The sequence below is a fragment of the Mchenga conophoros genome, linkage group LG23, assembly GCF_057382185.1.
Source record: "Mchenga conophoros isolate Kocher_MC1m ecotype Shallow Benthic linkage group LG23, M_conophoros_male_GT1.1, whole genome shotgun sequence".
NCBI classification, from domain to species: Eukaryota; Metazoa; Chordata; class Actinopteri; order Cichliformes; family Cichlidae; genus Mchenga; species Mchenga conophoros.
Genome location: NC_140547.1, coordinates 7,111,383 through 7,128,915, shown reverse-complemented (window position 1 = coordinate 7,128,915; position 17,533 = coordinate 7,111,383). Strand labels below are relative to the sequence as shown.

General features: G+C 42.5%; 2 protein-coding genes across 4 annotated transcripts in view; both read right to left on the bottom strand.

Moving 5' to 3' along the window:
* fam20b (FAM20B glycosaminoglycan xylosylkinase) overlaps positions 1-8,003 on the bottom strand; it is a 44,286-nt gene extending 36,283 nt beyond the window's left edge. The window contains exons 1-5 of the mRNA XM_085264548.1: positions 7,771-8,003; positions 6,375-6,725; positions 2,308-2,555; positions 2,124-2,210; positions 1,897-2,006 (exon numbers count right to left, since the gene is read on the bottom strand). Coding sequence (XP_085120674.1) covers positions 1,897-2,006; positions 2,124-2,210; positions 2,308-2,555; positions 6,375-6,503 — 574 coding nt within the window. The 5' untranslated portion in view covers positions 6,504-6,725; positions 7,771-8,003. The remainder of the gene's footprint in view (positions 1-1,896; positions 2,007-2,123; positions 2,211-2,307; positions 2,556-6,374; positions 6,726-7,770) is intronic.
* Positions 8,004-9,438: 1,435 nt separating this feature from the next.
* Positions 9,439-17,533, bottom strand: part of ralgps2 (Ral GEF with PH domain and SH3 binding motif 2) — a 73,702-nt gene continuing 65,607 nt past the window's right edge. For all 3 annotated transcript variants that reach the window (XM_085266501.1, XM_085266503.1, XM_085266504.1), the window contains 5 exons: positions 16,790-16,895; positions 15,458-15,550; positions 14,543-14,648; positions 13,240-13,331; positions 9,439-13,156 (listed from right to left, as the gene is read on the bottom strand). In XM_085266501.1, the coding sequence (XP_085122627.1) occupies positions 13,127-13,156; positions 13,240-13,331; positions 14,543-14,648; positions 15,458-15,550; positions 16,790-16,895 (427 nt within the window). In that variant the 3' untranslated portion in view covers positions 9,439-13,126. The remainder of the gene's footprint in view (positions 13,157-13,239; positions 13,332-14,542; positions 14,649-15,457; positions 15,551-16,789; positions 16,896-17,533) is intronic.

Sequence of the window (17,533 nt, the reverse complement as noted above, 5' to 3'; positions counted from 1 at the left end):
GCTAAATGCAAAAAGAATTACAGCAATGCTACAAAAGAAAACAAATAGACCAAGAAGTATTCAAAGGGCAAAACAAAATACAATCAAACCTGCCACGAGAAAAAAATGTATGTATGTTCTTAAGGTAAGCTAGAAATCTCTGGGCATGTATCGGTGACATTTATGGATTTTAGCAAAAATACCGACTTATCTGAAGAGGATACTGAAAACTGTCTGTGAACGCAAGACTGATGTATGAGTAAGGGCAGAAGAGGGAAGAGTTTGTTTTTTTAATCGGTTGTTTATGCAAGTCTTGTTCTTCTGTTTGTGGTTGTAGAAAATGAACATTCGATAAAGACATCCATCCATCTGCTTCTGCTTATCCTTTTCAGGGTCGCGGGGGGCGCTGGAGCCTATCCCAGCTGTCATAGGGCGAGAGGCGAGGTACACCCTGGACAGGTCGCCTGTCTGTCGCAGGGCTAACACACAGACCGACAACCAGTCGCACTCACGTTCACTCCCGCATTCACACCTATGCACAATTTAGATTCATCAATTAACCTATCCCCACTAGCTGCATGTCTTTGGACTGTGGGAGGAAGATGGAGTACCCAGGGAGAACCCACGCAAACACGGGGAGAACATGTAAAAACTCCACACAGAAAGACCCCAGCCTGATGATGGAATGATGGGCGGCAACAGTGCTGCCCTCAAAGTCATTGTTAGGAAAAAAGACGAACATCAGGCTAAATACATTCTACGAAAGTCAACATTCATGAGTGGGGTATTTATTTACTGCATTTTATGAATAGAGTGAAATCAGAGCCGTCCATATTATTATTACTGTGCTGCTGGAGCCTTCTGTAACATTTTTAATGCAGTAATTTGAGATAAAAATAAATAAAATCCTTTGTATATTGTGCCAAATTAGAACACTTCACGCTAGTTTATATTGTAAGACCTTGAAATAAAACAGAGAAAACCCCAACATTCAGATGACCCTCTTTAAGCAAGCACTGGGTGACAGTGGGAAAGAATTCCCTTTTAACAGGAAGAAACCTCCAGCAGAACCAGGCTCATGGTTAGTAATAACTAATAATTAAATGCAAAAAAGGTGCATAAACACATAGAGTTAAAAGAGGTTGAGTGAAGAAGAAATACTCAGTGCATCATGGGAAGCCCCCCTGCAGCCAAGCCTATTGCAGTGTAACTAGGAGAGTATTCAGGGTCACCTGATCCAGCCCTAACTCTATGCTTTAGCAAAAGGAAAAGTCTTAAGATAAGATTAATCTTACGCAGAGAGGATGTCTCGTTTCCCAAATCTAAAATGGGACCTGCTTCTACAGAAGAATAGCCCAAAAACTCAAGGCTCTGCCTCCCATTCTAGTTTTAAATACCCTAGGAACGACATGTAAACCAGCAGCCAGAGAGTGAAGTGTTCTATTGGCGTGGGACGGTCTTTACTTTAAGATGGGGCCTGATCATCTCCGTTTACATCAAGACCTTATATGTCCAATGTGTCACTTCTTGTACACTGTATACGTGTCAAACGGAGAGGAGGTGGCAGCTTGATGACATCAAAACACAATGGAGAAATAGAGCAAACAGTGTTCCAGTTTTTCTGGTTCTGGTCTTGTTTAAAGAAGATGAAGACACACACACACACACACACACACACACGCACGCACACGCACGCACGCACACACATGTTACAGGTTTTATTGGTAGGGAAAATTCCGAAGTAGAAAAGTTAGTGCACCACTCTTTATTTAATGTCACTGCTTTTATAATTTATCAGAAAAGTAGACCATCTGTGATATGAAACTTTCAGCTGTCCACCCTTCAACCACATTTCCTGTCTGCTATGTCAATGATTCGGTTTTCTGAAAGAAGACACAGTAGGTCACAGATACTCACCCTGCATGAGAAAAGTGCTGAGAAGTTGGTCTGTGGCCACAGGTTTGATCTCAGTTCGCAGATTGACGTATCGGCCAACCACCAAAGGTGCTCTCCTGAAACCAAGGATCCTGCATAGAGGACGAAGATTACAAAACAGGACTGAAGATTATGACACTCTCGACAGACCACAGAATGTTTAAAAAAAAAAAAAATGACAAAGAACTCAAATAACCATGATTACAAACCTGTCCAGGTGAAAAGCAGCTACCTCCGCATTGTGTCTGTCATAGCCTGCGTATGGCTCTCCTTCGACCACATAGTCTCTGTTGTACCTGAGCGAGGGTGGAAATAAAAATAAAATAAATAATAAAACAAAAGTAAGAAGAATAAATCAATCTGTGACAGAATTTTTTTTTAATTAAGCCTGACCTCTTGGGTTTGAAGACCACTTTCTGTCCTCCGTCTAGCACCAGCAAGGCTTTGAGCTGTGTGCCCTTATAGCCCACATCTGCCCGCTCTATCCTGGCAGAGCTCAGGGAAGTAAGCACAGCAGCCAGCTCTGGAGTCTCTTCGGGGTACACCTCTCTGGGGCCCACCCATTGGCTTGCTATCTCCCATGAAGACTGGAGGGTGTTGGTAAGGCGAGCGCCCCGAGACAGTGAAAGACCAGCTTCCATCTTTGAGGGATGAGTAATAATAACACATTGCATGAGATAACATAAGATAAGATTTTAAATAATGAAACTTAGTTTATTAATACTTAAACAAGACCAGCATATTTTAAATGCTTTATAACACTGTTGGCTATGACTGTGCATCCAGTTAGTGATCCCAATGAAAGCACATTTTTTAATGTAAAAGTCAAAAGTTCCCATCCACTCATCATGGGCATGAGTGACACAATTATTTAAGTCTTTTAATGATTTCTTTGAGCTGTTCTTTTTCCAGAATTGTTTATTTCGGAATTTCTCTAATCCAAATAGGATTAAAAGTATACAGACAGACATATATATACTCAAATATATACATACACCTTGGCTAATATTTCGTTAAATGTCCCTTAGAAACTTGCACGTCAACCAGAGGCTTTTAGTAACCATCAAAAAGTTTTAAGCTAACTCTTCTTGGTAGAGTTTTCATTTTATCAGGTTGGACCCGTCCACAAATTTTCAACAGGGATGAGGTAGGGATTTTGTGAAGGCCATTCCAGAAGTGTGTTCCGGAAGTTTCCAGTTCATGGCAGGCTTCCTGGGTTGTTGTTGAACATCCTCACCGATTTCCTTTCGTGCGAAGGTGACAGTTCGGGTCTTCTTTCAGATGATGGCAAAGTGGTAATACACCTGAATAACCTCTAGTTGCACATCCACCTGCAGTTGATGATCATGGAATCTCCAGAAGACCTTCCCAACTTCACAAATCCTCAATTCTTCTTCTGAGTTCCTCAGACTTTTCCAGTGTTCTGACTAGGGATGGGTATCGTTTAGGTTTTATCCGATACCGGTGCCAAACCGGTACTTTTGAAACGGTGCCGGTGCTTAAACGGTGCTCGAACCGGTGCTTAAAGAATGGAGAACACAAAATTGGTCCAAAACCCTCCCATGCTCAGCTGTTTTTTTGTAAAAAGATAACAATGTTAGCCTTTTCTGCAGCTATGGGGCATATATGGTATCACTCTTGGCTGGAAGCAGTGCTTAAACAATGGAAAAAACACAAACTTTGTCCAAAAACCTCTCATGTTTAACTGTTTTCCAACTTTTTCTTTGGTCATTTTAGCCTTTTTGGCCAGGGTGAAGGGAGTATCTGCCATCAAACAAGAGGACAGCCGCATGTAGCTATGATGATGTTTGCTAGTTCACCTTACGTGCATTAATGTAATAACGTGGTTAGCCTACTCAACGTAAATTACACACGAACAACATTAAGCTACTCACGCAGAGAAGAACGGCTGCTGCTGCCATCATCCGTCATCATTTCTGCTACACTAGCAGGGCTAGGGGCCAGGACTCTATTCTTCGGGTTTTTGGGAGATGTTGCTCCAGGTCCGATAACAGGCAACCCACCCGCAGTAGATGTGCACGGTGTGAGGTCTCGCAGCAAGCTATCAAATACGGCGCATTTCTCGGCTTTTAAAAAAAACGCTATGCGTCGCCAGGTGTTTCATCAGATTTGAGGTGTTACCTCCTTTGACAGTATCACAGTATCAGCTTAAAGCACTTGTTGCAGGCTGCTGAGTTTGCATATTTTGCTGTGAAGTACAGCCATACTTTTGACCGCTTCGCCTTGGGCATTTTTAATCTGTAGCTCTGCTCTAAAAGAATGTACGTACCTGGACCCGCCTACTATCCTCGGAAACGTAAAATGATTGGCTAGAATCTAAAGTGTATCACAGCTCAGGAAAAAAAAAAGCACCGAAATAAAGCACCGAAATGTGCGCTGCTTTTCGGTCTGGTTACTACCGTTTATGTCAGAACCGGTGCCATGATGGCACCAGACACCGGTACCCATCCCTAGTTCTGACTATTAGTCAATTCAATGAGTGCTGTCAAAAAAATCCTTTTTATGATGGCAAAGAGAAACTACCAGTCTATAGGCCTTGGCCTTGTCAAGTTAAAAGACACCGTAGAACCAGCTAATTAATTATTTAAGTGAATGTATATACACATTTCAGCCTGTACAGTGGGGCAAAAAAGTATTTAGTCAGCCACCGATTGTGCAAGTCCCCCCACTTAAAATGATGACAGAGGTCAGTAATTTGCACCAGAGGTACACTTCAACTGTGAGAGACAGAATGTGAAAAAAAAAATCCATGAATTCACATGGTAGGATTTGTAAAGAATTTATTCGTAAATTAGGGTGGAAAATAAGTATTTGGTCACCTCAAACAAGGAAAATCTCTGGCTCTCACAGACCTGTAACGTCTTCTGTAAGAAGCTTTTCTGTCCCCCACTCGTTACCTGTATGAATGGCACCTGTTTGAACTCATCATCTGTATAAAAGACACCTGTCCACAGCCTCAAACAGTCAGACTCCAAACTCCTCCATGGCCAAGACCAAAGAGCTTTCGAAGGACACCAGGAAAAGTATTGTAGACCTGCACCAGACTGGGAAGAGTGAATCTACAATAGGCAAGCAGCTTGGTGTGAAAAAATCAACTGTGGGAGCAATCATCAGAAAATGGAAGACATACAAGACCACTGATAATCTCCCTCGATCTGGGGCTCCACGCAAGATCTCATCCCGTGGGGTCAAAATGATCATGAGAACGGTGAGCAAAGATCCCAGAACCACACGGGGGGACCTGGTGAATGACCTGCAGAGAGCTGGGACCAAAGTAACAAAGGTCACCATCAGTAACACACTACAACGGCAGGGAATCAAATCCCGCAGTGCCAGACGTGTTCCGCTGCTGAAGCCAGTGCATGTCCAGGCCCGTCTGAAGTTTGCCAGAGAGCACATGGATGATACAGCAGAGGATTGGGAGAATGTCATGTGGTCAGATGAAACCAAAGTAGAACTTTTTGGTATAAACTCAACTCGTCGTGTTTGGAGGAAGAAGAATACTGAGTTGCATCCCAAGAACACCATACCTACTGTGAAGCATGGGGGTGGAAACATCATGCTATGGGGCTGTTTTTCTGCCAAGGGGACAGGACGACTGATCCGTGTTAAGGACAGAATGAATGGGGCCATGTATCGTGAGATTTTGAGCCAAAACCTCCTTCCATCAGTGAGAACTTTAAAGATGAAACGAGGCTGGGTCTTCCAACATGACAATGATCCAAAACACACCGCCCGGGCAACAAAGGAGTGGCTCCGTAAGAAGCATTTGAAAGTCCTGGAGTGGCCTAGCCAGTCTCCAGACCTCAACCCCATAGAAAATCTGTGGCGGGAGTTGAAAGTCCGTGTTGCTCGGCGACAGCCCCAAAACATCACTGCTCTCGAGAAGATCTGCATGGAGGAATGGGCCAAAGTACCAGCTACTGTGTGTGCAAACCTGGTAAAGACCTATAGTAAACGTTTGACCTCTGTTATTGCCAACAAAGGTTATGTTACAAAGTATTGAGTTGTATTTTTGTTATTGACCAAATACTTATTTTCCACCCTGATTTACGAATAAATTCTTTACAAATCCTACCATGTGGATTCATGGATTTTTGTTTCACATTCTGTCTCTCACAGTTGAAGTGTACCTCTGGTGCAAATTACTGACCTCTGTCATCATTTTAGGTGGGGGAACTTGCACAATCGGTGGCTGACTAAATACTTTTTTGCCCCACTGTATGTATGCTTTCGACCTTGTGTGTGGATTTGAGCATCCAGTTCCTTTTTAAAGTCATTAAAGACGTATGGTAAACAATCACTCCATCCTGTAAAAACAACCGCTCCAAGAAAGTAGTAATATTAAAAAAATGTAAATTACCATAGCATTCATGTCTATGGTGAGTGGAAACTTCTGATCGCAACTTTAACATGAAACAGCCCACTTGCATCCTGACCTTGCGAAACGCTCTGAGGTCCCGCCGGCTAGCTGCAGTTCCTTCACCTCCATCCAGCAGGAAGATCTTGGCCAGGCCCAGCAGGAGGAGCACGGCACACAGCACCACCATGCGCTGTTTGAGCTTCATTTCCACACTGACTGGCCCTGACCTCCTCCTTGCCTGTAGTTGTGCGTCTCCCCCACAGCGAACACCCCTCACCCTTGATGCATGGCCCCTGCAGCTCAGTCACCTTCCTGCCTGCCTGCACTGTAAGACCAACTTGTCTGAAGGACGGGAGCTTTTCTGCCTTTTCCCTGGAGCTGCAGTCTAAGCAAACAGGCAGTCACCAGCAGGGAGACAGCAGGAGAACTAGGAGAGGGAGAGATGAAAGATGTACTGTCAATAATATGTGAAGAGAAAACTGATTGATTCGCTGCCTCTCTGGCTCGGTTCCCCCCAGGGCAGAGGATGACCCAGTACTGCAGCACAGTTGAAACCTGTCCAGAATGTGCAACTACATCACGATGGCAGAGTCTGGTCTGTGGAAATGTGTGCGTACATTCAAAAGTAAGCTTTGTGCCAGCAGCAAAGCTTACTTACTGTAGCTGCTGTTGCCAGCTGGGCTTTATTAAAGGTGAGGGACCAACGTTTACAACAAGGTGGTTCACATCCCTTCCTCTCCTGCACGAGGATGAGGGGATAGGGTGGTGGCGGGGTGTTGTTGTTATTGAACCTGCCTTTTCTCACTTAAGAAATGATGGACATGTCGTCCTGCTGTGGTGCAGAGGGGGTCCACTCCTGCTGCTGCTGGTGGTTGACACATTAAAGTGGCTCTGCCTTTAACGCAGAGAAGAGTTTCCTGAACCACAGTGATGTTCATCTAATCCTAAACCTTTATCTTCAGCTACACACAAACGAGGCGTTACGGATCACAGCAGTTAAATTATCCAGCTGCCACGTTCACCTGCCCGTCACTTACCTGCCTCTGTTGCTCTCGTTGTGGCTGCCGAGCCGAAGTTAATGTTACCAGGCTGTGACATAATGACAACAAACCGGCCACGAACGAGCTACATTAAAAACACCGGCTAATAAGCTCTATCGACACGGGTTTGGCCACGCAGGCATCGGCGTCTCCCATACAATTGCTCTTTCATGCAGCCACCGAGGAAACGGCTGGCGAGCACTGCCCGCATAAAAAACACCTAAAATACCAGAAAGGCACTTTTCTACCGGAGACTGCCCCCGTTATTCATTTCTGCCAGGTCACCACGGGCTCGTTCACATCCGTGACAACACAGCTAGTCGTTTAGCAAACCGCTGTACACCTTGCTGTGCGTGTTAGCTAAAGCAGCCCGCTAGTAGCACACAGTACGTCGTCTGTTGTGTTTACTGGGCACAGACCGAGCAGACTTACCTTATGCTCATACGCCGTTCACTGTAGATTACGTATCACACAGCTGTCCTTTCAGTCTTTCAAAACGAAAGTTGGTGTTAGTAAATTGGCTAGGTGCTAGAAGTCGCGGTGATTTCTCTCTTTTTTTTTAACCCCCCTCGGAAGCTCCCTTTCCTCCGCCCTTTTCTTCGATTCCTTCTGTGCCCTGCCGTGTCCACTTCCGAAACACTTCCTCCGTCTGCATGACAGCCAGGTAGCCACCAGGCGGCAGTGTTGCCCTGTAGGGCCCGCCCCCAGAAACTGAAACACCGTGTGTGTGCATGGGTGTTGCATATGCATAAGTAAAATGCAGATTGGCTCCTTGTATATTATTAATAACGGATAAAGATTTGTGTGGGATCAAACCTATGAGTGGAACACGACCTTTTGCTGACTTCTGAAGTGGGAGATCACACAAAAGGTTTGGGAACCACTAAAAGAAAGTCCCCAAACCTTTTTTTTGGAGATGTGAACTAATGTTATTATAGATTGACACCATTCTTAAAAGCTATAGGGGGCATTTGTCAGGGGACCGAGTTAAGATTTTGAGAACAGTTTGGGGTCCGTATTTCAATTAGAAACTGATGAGGAAAATAGATTTGGCAGGGTACTGACAACAGCCTGCCTTTGCTTTGATGAAAATCTGAAGAAAAATATCTGTTATACAGCCATTAAAAGCTCATAGGTTTAGTGACTCCTGGTCACCTCTCCCCCCCTTGAGCAGGTGCTTTTGTTTGACTCGCTCTCATTCTCATTTTCCATCTTGGAAAATACCTCCCTCGTGTTACTGACGGCAACATTTCTCTATATCTCTTGCATGTGTGATAAACAGGAAGACGTACGAACGGTCGCAGGTATTCAGATACCTAAAATCACAAGCAATAATGGAAAACAAATATAAAACTTCATGAAAGTAGCTGAGTCAAGCCTTTTGGCACAACTTCAGCCTGCTTGCAAGGTGCAAGGGGGAGAGGCGAAACTCTCAAGGAGCCAAAACTCAACGGCAACATCCTGGATGAAGACCACAGACAAATGTGTTGCACAAGCAATAAAAGTTGCTCTTCGTGCCACAAGTGTTGCAGACTTTTTGACCTTTAAAGACAGCTGACTAACGGACGCATTTAGCCCCCAGTACCAGTAAACGTATGACGCAACACCTCCACATTCTTATTGTTTGAGCAAAAACTTTATTTTTATTATGAAAGTTGTTTTTTTTTTTCCTTTTCTTGGAAGACAGACCACATAAAAAAAGAGATTATTTTAAATCATTTTATTGGAATAATTAGGAGGCCTGAGAAGTAAAAAAACAAAACAACCCCCCCTCCCCAAACATTTAAACTGTACCCAACAGACAAAACACCTTTAACTGTTAAAAGTACAAACAAAATAGTTAATACTTTATGTATGACTAACACCTCAGTGCGTTATTAGTAATGCAAAGCCAACATCTATAGTGTAGTGGATCTGACTGTAACCTAACGATGATTAAGAAAGTGTAATAAGAATAAAAAATAACCAACACAGTAACTGGAGTGCTCTGATTTTGTTTTTCGATATTTTGTTAGACTTAAAAATCTAGATTGCTTTAAAAAATATATGTTGGCATCACTACTACGAAGAAGCCATACTACTAGACATTGTGCTCATCACCAGTTCCAGATTTTTTTTACTTTATTTTTTTAAAAAGGAGAAGGGAGGAGTGGGTGGAATTGTCAAATAGCACTGTGACATGTAATACGACCAAGACTCACATTCACCTGCACAAATCTGTGCTTCATTTCACAGTCACACACAACCTTCAACAGAACGACGAGCATAAAATTGATGTGAAGTTTAAAAAAAACAAACCAAAAAGTGTTTATTGTTACTCAGTCACTAGGCAGCACATCACTCAGAGAGGTCATAGCACTGGCCACAGACACGATGCAGGCAGAGACGAGACACACACAGAGCTAGGTAAAGGGTGAAGGTAATTTATACATCACCCCCATCAGCTTTGACGACTTAAAATGCAGGCTGCCGTCGTTTCCATCCTCGGTAAATGCTGAATGAATGCCTGGCTGGTGCACGTGAGGCACCGGTTCACATTGAATACACTTCTCCAGCCAACCGAAAGAATAAACATCCTCCCATCGAACCCTCCATCTCGACAACGAGACCATTAAAAAGACAGATCTAGAATGAGCTTTGCCCGGAACAGTTAATGCAGGGCAAGTTGTGCATGTGCAGACAGTATGGTCAGTTTTAAGGAAACAACACAAGCTCGTAATGCAGACACAAAAATGTTCAAGCGTGGCATCAAATTTCTTCATAAAAACCAAAAAAAGATTATCTTAAAGGGAGCGTGGCTATATTACACTCTCCAAAAACAGAAGTAGTAGTGGTTGATCTTGAAATCCAACTCTAAATTAAACACCTGTTTCCATTACTTTGACCATATGCTGAAAAGAGGGAAAAAAAAAAAAAAAAAACAACAACCAAAAAACATGTAAACTCAGATTACAGTGAGGAAAACCACACATAAGAAAAAAAAATGCCTGACATAATTTGGGTTGCTCTCAAAGAGATTATTGTACCCAGATTAATTAACAAAACAAAACAAAAAAAAAAAAACATTCTCTATTCCGATGTCCACAGTAACATTTGTCTTTTTCTTCCACCGTTCTCATCTAACATCAGATAAAGCTAATACAAAGAAAGGAAACATTTGATGGGGTCGCTGACCATCAAGACGAGCTTTGTTTAACATCTATGCATTTTCTCCTTTTGCACAGACCACAGCTTTAATTCTTCCATAGTTGCACAAACTTATTTGACGCACTGCAAATGACATACTGTCTGAATATGTCAGTTAAGACAGAGTAACCAGCATCTTTAGACAAACACAGGTAAATCGTCTCTCAGCCACCCATCCTGTCTCTCACATTTCATCCATTTCATTCACAGACCTCTTTTTGTCCCTTTGGCCAACCAGCAGTACTCAAACATCAGTTAGCCTCCACAGTAAGTCACTCTGGGATTTTGTTGCTTCACAAAGTCTCTCCTCAGCGCGTAGCTCCAGCAACAGCGGACACAGATGAGTTCCACTTCCTCTCTCCTTGTGAGTCACCTTTTCTTCAGAATTTCGGCACAGCACAACTCAGTATGGAGCCATTGCATGAACTGGAAGTTAGCCACACACGATTAGGTAGCTGGTTAACCCCACTGCTCAGCAGTGATGGCAGCCTCAAGGGATTGCCTAATCTGGCTTGAATTACAATGTTATTATAAAAATAGAGACGTATGCACAGGCACACATATGCGCACACATACTTTAAGTCACCGTCACATTACACAGGCCTGTTTTTGGCTCCCTCATTCATTCTTCCACAGGTTTATCCGCTACAACGTCTCCTTTAACAAAAACAACTGAAACTCAATGAACCTGACACAAGCCTGGAGAAGAAGAAAAACCCATTAGAAAGCCGTTAGTATGGAACGTGTCCACCCCATTATCCTTTATCAACAGCCCGAAACCTTCTCTGAGTTTAACACACCCCACTAATAGATGGGACAACGGTAGGCTTCCTATTAAATAGAGTATGTGCAGTGAAGGGATTGTGAAACTGGGCATAGGATTGTGTAAACATACAGTGTAAACAGCTATTAAAAAGAAAAAATTTGATGTTTGACTATTACTGAGCAAAAAAGCACCTCACTGTTGTGTACACCACCATCACTCATGTTTTTGCAAAAACCGCAAAAGTCAGCCTGTGGCATACTGACATATACGGGATGTACAGCGGAAAATGTAAATCCCCGGTTTTTCCCAACTGAAACATACCAGTAGCTGCACGTAATTGCACTGCAGCTCTGTCTTTCATTTTATAAAGCAGTAGAAAAACGTGGTTGCAATGTCGCTTTGTACTACTTATAACCTCGGTGCTTATGCCATTTCCAAAAATTCTGAAGCTGGGCTTGGATACGAAGATGAGGGTCAAAAATAGAAAAACTAAAATTCACATGTACTTAAAAAATATTCAAAATAAATGCAAAAAAAGACATTCAAATGTAACAGAAACAAAATGTTGCTGTGCAATCATCTACTACATGGTAATACTGTGAACTGCACTGTCCAGCCCAAAAGAAGGAAAAAAAAAAAAACAAAAACAAAAAAAAAAAAAAACACAGAAAAGAACAAAACATAATAAACAAAGATTTAAAATAGACTCTGTATGGCTCCAGGTAGCTTTGAGTGTCTACTCTAAACCAGAGGAGATAAAATCATGTATCACAAGTTTCTGTTGCTCTCTTTCTTTGACTCTTTCACAGTTTTGAGTCTTTAGTGTTTTTGTGTATGCTTGTGTCTGGTGGACAAACCATCGCCTTTCTGGGCGGATGTCAGGTGGCAGCGAGCAGACAGCACTGGAGGAAAAAGAGCAACTCTCATCTACCCGACCGTGAACGCGTCTTAGCTTAGATTCTGGGATTATCGTACCTCTGTGGAAAACAGACAAGACTCCTCTGATTAAAGTGAACCTCCCACTCAGCGCAGTTATACCACCGCATACTGAACAGTAATAAAAACTAGACACATTCAGGAAGTGTAGGAATTGTTTCTGCTGGAATTGATTGCGAATAAGAGCCCTTACGTTTGCAACGATGCAATCAAATATGTTTGTTTGTGTGTGTATGTGTGCACATGGTAAATATAAATAACCATGTGACTTCGAGCCAATGCAAGTGATTGAAGTGACCAACAATTTAAAGTGTGAAACAAGTAAGTAAAAATAAGTCTAAAGTCCGGTGAGTTAGTCTGACAAAGTGTGTTTGTTTGTGTGATCGCGTATCCACCTGAATAAAAAGATGGAAAACTTGCTTTCAAGCATGGGGGGTGGATAGTTCACCCAGTGAAAAGGAGGTGGGGGGGGGAGGGTCTGTCCTCCCCCCAAAAGACAACAACAACAACAACAAAAAAAACCAAAACAAAACCTGTCAGTCTGTCAGCAAGGAGAAGTCAAATGGCTCCAGTGAAGGTGCTGAACAGAAGACACCAAAAGCAAACGGGAGACATGAGCAGTGGTGCAGGTCCTTGTTCAGTAGTTAATAAATCCAAAACAGTCATTTTCATCCACACGGATTCGGATTCACTGTCAAATACAAACACACACACACAGGGTACTCTGGTTAAGGCAGTGGTGGCAGGTGAGGCTGCAGTGAGGCCAGGGCAAAGAATCGGAGAATTGGTGGTCAGGGTTGATGGCAGTGAAAGCTCCCATTACTGAGTCAGCACTCCTTCCCCATCATCCTCGTCTGTCTCCTCATCCCTCTCTCCTTTGCTCAGCCGCACTTCTAAAAGTCACTCAAATGACATCAGATTGGCTGGCACCTGTGAAAAAAGTCAGATTTTACAAAATGCACCTGTTAATCAGCCTCATGAATGTCTGTGTGTGCATATTCGTGTCTTCATACCTGTTGCCTATTGCTCTGACAGGCAGCACTCAGATGTTTGTACCAGAGCAAAGCATTCATTCTGTTCCCTGCCTGGTACTTGTAGGTGTTACCTAGGAAATGGAAACAAACAGAGTGAGGTGCCAGGTCTTGTAACCACCTGCTCTCTCAACAAGCTGGAAAGATGACTAAAAGCCTCACTTGACTTTGGTCTGCCCGATAAATTCAAAGCAAAGTCATGTGAAAAAATCTATGACAAAGTCAGATGATTTGTGTGTGTAAATGCACATAATTAACACCTGTGTATGAACATTAAGGATGTCAAGTATGACTAATCTGCAGGGCTTAAAGTGACAGGTTATAGCAAAAACAAATAATAAACATTTTTCCTCCACCCTTTAGAGATATGTACTAATCTGGATAATTTGGATGTCAACTGCTCGATTTTGCATAATGGCTTTGGAAAACTACTTCCTTCTCTTGAATATAATGAAGCTGGATGGCACTTGACTTACATGCACAAAAGATACATTTAAAAAACACTGCAGGTAAGTGCACTCTCAGAAATGTACAAACCTTTCTGTAAGCACTTTCAAGTGTTTAGTGCATGCAACTTTTCATGTGGGACTATTTTCTTCCAAACTACAAAACACGCTGAAAGCTTAACAGATGCAGCTCAGTCAACAAGCTGGACGGATGTAGTTTGGAAGAAAGAAAATGAGGACTGCGAGGTGAATGCCTGTGTAAATGAATTGTCCCCTTTAGCTCACAGAGAGCCTCGCTGTTCAGCAACATTGTGGATACCACCCACATGTTTGCGTGCATTGGTGCAAAATTTTGATCAAAATGACTGAAGAAAAGAAAAATTGTTACCACCTAAATTTCACAATGAGATTATGACATTTCTTATCTTAGCTTTGGATATGTTGGCAGGACATCTTGTATTCAATATGGTTAAGCAACTGTCATTACTGTATGAGTGTTATCTGATTATTTAGATTCCTTCAAGTTAAATTTATAGTCATTCACTGCATGAAAGTGAGCAAGAATAACAGATAAAGACTCAGAAAGAAGAACTAGGCCCCTCATGAAAACGACAATAAAATTGACAAAAACAAACAGCTTAACAAATTTTGGTCTGGTTTTTCCACCTTCTGTATGGTGAGCATGAAGAGATGCCAAAAATAATAACTGACAAGCTTCAGCTTCAATTTAAACCTCCTGACCCACTTTACAATTTTAATGCATCCTTTTCACACACGGACTGTTCCTTGTATTAATCATTTCCTCTTTGCTTTCTCCCTCTCACGTGTTCAAGTCTCACCATGCTCAGAGTCGGTCAGCAAGAAGACGTCAGGGTGCTCAGGATCGTCAGCCATCATAGCCATCAGACCGACCACACACACGATCTTGCTGGACGTGGACTTGAACTGGTAAGAAGCAAAGTCAAAACATAATCAACCTTCTCTGTTTACACGCGGAAGAATTATTAACACAAGCATTGTGTGTATGTGTGTGAACTCCCAGCATTGCATTTGCACTCCACAAGGTTCTCATTAGCCTGAGTGACACACAGGACTGCGAGTGATGTCACTGGCCTCATTATTCAATGAGTGCTACCATCTGTCCGTCTGTACCCCCGCTGCACCACGGTCCAAAAAAACTTCCTTGCACACTCAAACTCACACTCCCTGCATTTCCTTCTGCTTCTCTGCCTCTTTTGAACTTCTATAAAGTTTCAGTGAATGCTCTCAACCAACTGATGCTATACACCAAAACAAACACACACTCACACACCCCAAGCCTACTTGTTTTTGAATAATGTCGTGTCGACATGACATGAAAAATTTACAGCTCTTTGTTTTCGTTTCCCCTTTCCCCTCCCTGTGCATACCAAGTACAAAGCACATGAAAAAGAATCATTAAGTGTTTTTTTCAGACTTTCAGACTAAAGTTTTTAAGACTGAGTAAGTAATGGCTATCATATGTCGTCTCCTTATAAAACAGAGTGTTTTGGGGTCGTTTGCTACGCCGACTCACTTCTATCAACACCTGCAGTTCGTACAGTGGACATCTAAGACGTTTGGACGTCTCAGTGTCGTTACATTACGTTTCATCTGTTGTCCTCACCTGCTCGAAGAAAACACCACCTCTATAGCACCTGTTGCAAAAACGCTGCCCATGCATGCATCACCAGAGTGTTAAAGAGTGTGTATGTGTGTGCGCTTGTGTGTCTTACATGTTTTCTCTCAGTGGCCTTCAAGGATTTGGCAGGGTAGTAGTAGAGTTGGGTTCCACACAGAGCAACCCAGTATTTGGTCCAAGATGCCACCTAGAGGCACAAATTGAAATCTGATCACACACTCTGATTCAACCGCATTAAGTCAATGAAAAACTACATAGAGTGACACTAACATGGTAACAGACTCTATATTAAAGCCACAGGCACGAAAGCAAATGACACTTATCATCTTTTACAATGTAATCTGATGCTTGCCATTCACACGGACTTAAACTAAGAAGCTAAAAAAACTCTTATAAACTAATCACACCTCCAAAATGGCAACAACCTCTGCTAGCTGGACAATACACAGGAATGGCTCAAGAAAAACGATACAGAGCCAAAGGCACTGACCCAACCAAGTCTCCAGATGGACATTAGACTCGTGGAAATCTGTTTGGCCCAAGAGGTTACGATTTTAGACTTTTGGGTCCAGCTGTTAAGCTTTTTCTGAGATGCGGAGAACGGGGAATGGATGGCATTTCCATGTGTGGTTCCCACTGTGAAGAACTGATGAGCAGCTTTGATGGTGTTGATAGGTGGGTTGGGGGCTTTTCTGGTGAGTCAAAACATACCTTTGGGCTTTGTAAGGGTTACATTCACCCACGAATGCCAAACTGGGATGAGATGGACTACAAAAGGAAAAGCAGCTGACAAGTGCTCAGCATATGTGGGAACTCCTTGAACAAGCATTTCAGGTGATGACCTCATAACGCTGGTAAAGATGTTGCCAATATTGTGCAACGCTGTTATCAAAGCTAACAGAACCTTAAAATATAAAACATATTTGAATTAAAAAAAAAAAAAAAAAAAATCCTTTGTGCTTGTGAAAGACTCAACATGCAATCTAAGGAGCTTGTTCTGCAAACTACAAAAAGACTTAAAATTAATAGAAACGAAATAAGGAGAAAACGCATGAAAGAAAATGGGATCAAGTGAAGCCATTAATTAACACGGCAGGTGTGGAGCGCCAGACTTTAAACCATCATCACTACGTATGACAGTCTTTAGTTATTTTAAGTTCATATAAAGCTCCACATTTATTTCCAGCAGAAACATAAGGGGGTAATCTTAGTGTCACAGGGTCGGGAGGGTGAGGTTAATGAGAAAACATGTGGAACAGACAGAGAAAGATATTCTGCAGGTTAAGAAGCCTCTGAGGTCCCATCTGTGATTGACAGTATATATGTCCCATGTGCTCCTGCTTAGGAGTACATGAAGGTATGGGCAGCACATGAAGGCACGTGCGCGTCTGCTTATCTAGACAAATGTGTGAGTGTGTATTCTCACAGTTGGTTTCTTGCCCTCCTTGAGCACAGTCTTTCGCCTTAACACTCCTTGCACTGTGACTGCTCCAGGGTACAAGTGAACTGCAAGTTCCTCTGACTCAGCTGAGCTGCAATGGGACAAAGACAAACATTACCCCTTAAATATAAAAACATGCATACAAGAAAAAGAACATGCATATTTCCATGCACACCATATAGATTTAGAGATAAACTAATAGTACAGCCAGATGCAATCTGCAAAGCTACCTTTACCCCTGCTTTCTGCCTAAGTAGCCCCCATTTTGTTTTGACAAAAATGAATTTCAAAGATATAAATCTCAACACTGCTATCACAAAAAAGAAGAGCAAAGACGGGAAAAGCGGTGTGCAGATTGTGTCTGTCTGGAGGATCAGAGTAGGAAGCTCAGTGCAGGAGTGTAGCGAAGCCTGGTGGGTTTTTTTTTGGGGGGGGGACAGAGAGAGAGACAGAGAGAGAGAGAATCCCTAACCGCAAGAGATGCCTAATATGCAATGTCCATGACAACTGGACGTTAATGCTCCTGAATAGTCTGCTTCTCTTGACTATAGGAATGAGGATTTAACAGTTTCTTTCCAGCGACAGCACTGTGACTTTGGAAATTTGCTTTTACCTCCAAGCTGTGAAATACTTTGGAAACTAATCACAAAAAGAAGTCTATTTTGACTATAATCTCAGGATCTGGAAAGATGATATCTGAAGCATATGATAATATAGATTTTTTTAAAG